Source organism: Triticum dicoccoides, chromosome 7A, assembly GCF_002162155.2.
Source record: "Triticum dicoccoides isolate Atlit2015 ecotype Zavitan chromosome 7A, WEW_v2.0, whole genome shotgun sequence".
Classification (NCBI taxonomy): Eukaryota; Viridiplantae; Streptophyta; class Magnoliopsida; order Poales; family Poaceae; genus Triticum; species Triticum dicoccoides.
In genome coordinates, this window is record NC_041392.1 from 208938181 (window position 1) to 208940216 (window position 2036).

General features: G+C 42.5%; 1 protein-coding gene across 1 annotated transcript; it reads left to right on the forward strand.

Annotated features, from left to right (window-relative positions):
- Window positions 1-215: 215 nt before the first annotated feature.
- Window positions 216-1775, forward strand: LOC119327752 (LOB domain-containing protein 18-like). The gene is made up of 2 exons (XM_037600848.1): window positions 216-542; window positions 1247-1775. The coding sequence occupies exons 1-2, from the start codon at window positions 216-218 to the stop codon at window positions 1607-1609; spliced, it is 690 nt and encodes a 229-aa protein (XP_037456745.1). The 3' UTR covers window positions 1610-1775.
- Window positions 1776-2036: the final 261 nt, after the last annotated feature.

Consider the following 2036-nt stretch of genomic DNA (forward strand, 5'->3'; position numbering starts at 1 on the left):
CTATTAATGACTACTAGTATATATACACACACATACCACCCTCCTACGATTGTATGGACTAATTGCTCGCACATCCCTTGCTTGTGTGTGTTTACATACCATAAAAATGCCCACAAGTTCCCTTCCCTCTCTCTTCTAGACATTTTAACCCTCTCAAAATTCGAGAACCTAGGACAGTCTAGAAACCGAGGAGCTAGGTATCATTCCCTTCGAGAATGAGTGGGTCATCGACCAGTGCAAGCGTCAGTGTTGGCGGCAGGCCGAGTGGTTGTAGTGGAGGGCCATGCGGGGCATGCAAGTTCCTGCGACGCAAGTGCGCGGATGATTGCATCTTTGCACCTTATTTCGACTCAGAGCAAGGGGTGGAGCACTTCACCGCGGTGCACAAGGTGTTCGGTGCCAGCAATGTTTCCAAGATCCTTAATCAAGCCCCTCCCCACAAGCGCCTTGATGCCGCCATCACTGTATGTTATGAGGCAAAGGCGCGTCTTCGTGACCCTATCTACGGCTGTGTCGGTGACATCTTCGCCCTCCAACAACGGGTATGTGTATGAACACCCTAAATACTATGTATACTCTCTATCTTTCTTTGTCATATAATTGCAAGATGATGATCAACGGATATTGAATTGGTTCTTTGGAAAGTGCACTTTGATGTGATACTACTTTAGTTCTGATTTTGGCTTTTGGAGTTGTTTGTGCCTTCTTCCAAGGAAGGGAATGGGCCTCCATTTGTAACACGAAAAGCCAACAAGTCAAGCAAATTAAAGGAGTCAATGTAGAAGGAACTTACTATAATTTGATGCACATCCACATCCTACCACCATTAATACTCTCATTACCATTATTTTCTTCATTTAGTTTTGTTCTTCATGCATGATATGTAGTTTGTTGGTGTGTGCATATGTTAAATCACCATACTCCTAGATGGTATGCTCCTTTTTTGCAAACCAACAGGGGACATAGGCCCTAATCCTCACATCCTAACATGTGTGAAATAAGTCTATGCTAATGCAATTCTTGAAGTGGTAGACAGATACCCACCCGCCAAACTCTTTTATTGGATACATTATTTTTTTGCAACACGGTTTTTGCGCATGTCATTTAACTATTTGCTGCTTAATTTTGTCATATTATGTTGTTATGTAGGAAGATGCGATGTGAATTTTGTATCCATTTCAATGATATGATCATATTGCTCTTTCATAGTTTTTTCATGATTTATATATTGATCAATCTCCTCCAGGTAGCGAACCTCCAGGCCGAAGTCGCCTTCCTACAGGCCCACCTCACGACACCGCAACAGCCTTCACCGCCTCCTTTTCTGTCCCCGCCGTACATACCCATGACCACTGAGTTCTCCATTTCTGAACTGGCGTCATTGTCCAATGTCCCAAACACCATTGAACTATCTTCGTTGTTCGACCCGTCGATGCAGTGGGCCTTCCAGCAGCAACACCAACAACCATATGGCCAGACAGGGGAAGGATCTGGCGGTACAGGCAACACCAACTCCAATGGCGATGACTTGCAAGCCCTGGCTAGGGAGCTCTTGGATCGACGGTCGACAGGATTGACACCCCAGCAACCATCGAACACACAGTTTTGAGATTGTTTGCCTAGCTTGGTGAACTAAGTTATCTAAGATATTTAAAGCATACATTCATTGTGTGAGAGGAGTACATGATTGCTTTTAATGTGAGAAAATTTCATCTGATTTTATGGATGGTAGTTAATAGGCACCACCCACTTTTTTCTTATCAGTTTTATTCTTTACTAGGGTAGCAGGGGTGCCCAGTTACTACTTTTATATAAAACTTCTAAGTTTGTTTCAGAGGAAGAATATTGGAGGGACTTTATTATTCCAATAATTTGAGATAAAGTTTGTTTTAATATGCATATAATTTATTTCCTTAAATACCATCTTTGGTCACGTATGACTTTGCTTTTCGCCATTGTACTACTTTGTGTCCATGTATTGGTGTTCGCTATGTGAATACAAATTTTGTAGAGACAGAGTGTGAGCTCCATATCTT

Bases quoted from the DNA above. Each gene is read 5' to 3' on its own strand.
- LOC119327752 (XM_037600848.1), top strand. From the start codon at position 216: ATGAGTGGGTCATCGACCAGTGCAAGCGTCAGTGTTGGCGGCAGGCCG. The intron at 543-1,246 runs GTATGTGTATGA...AATCTCCTCCAG, and splicing joins TCTTCGCCCTCCAACAACGG to GTAGCGAACCTCCAGGCCGA.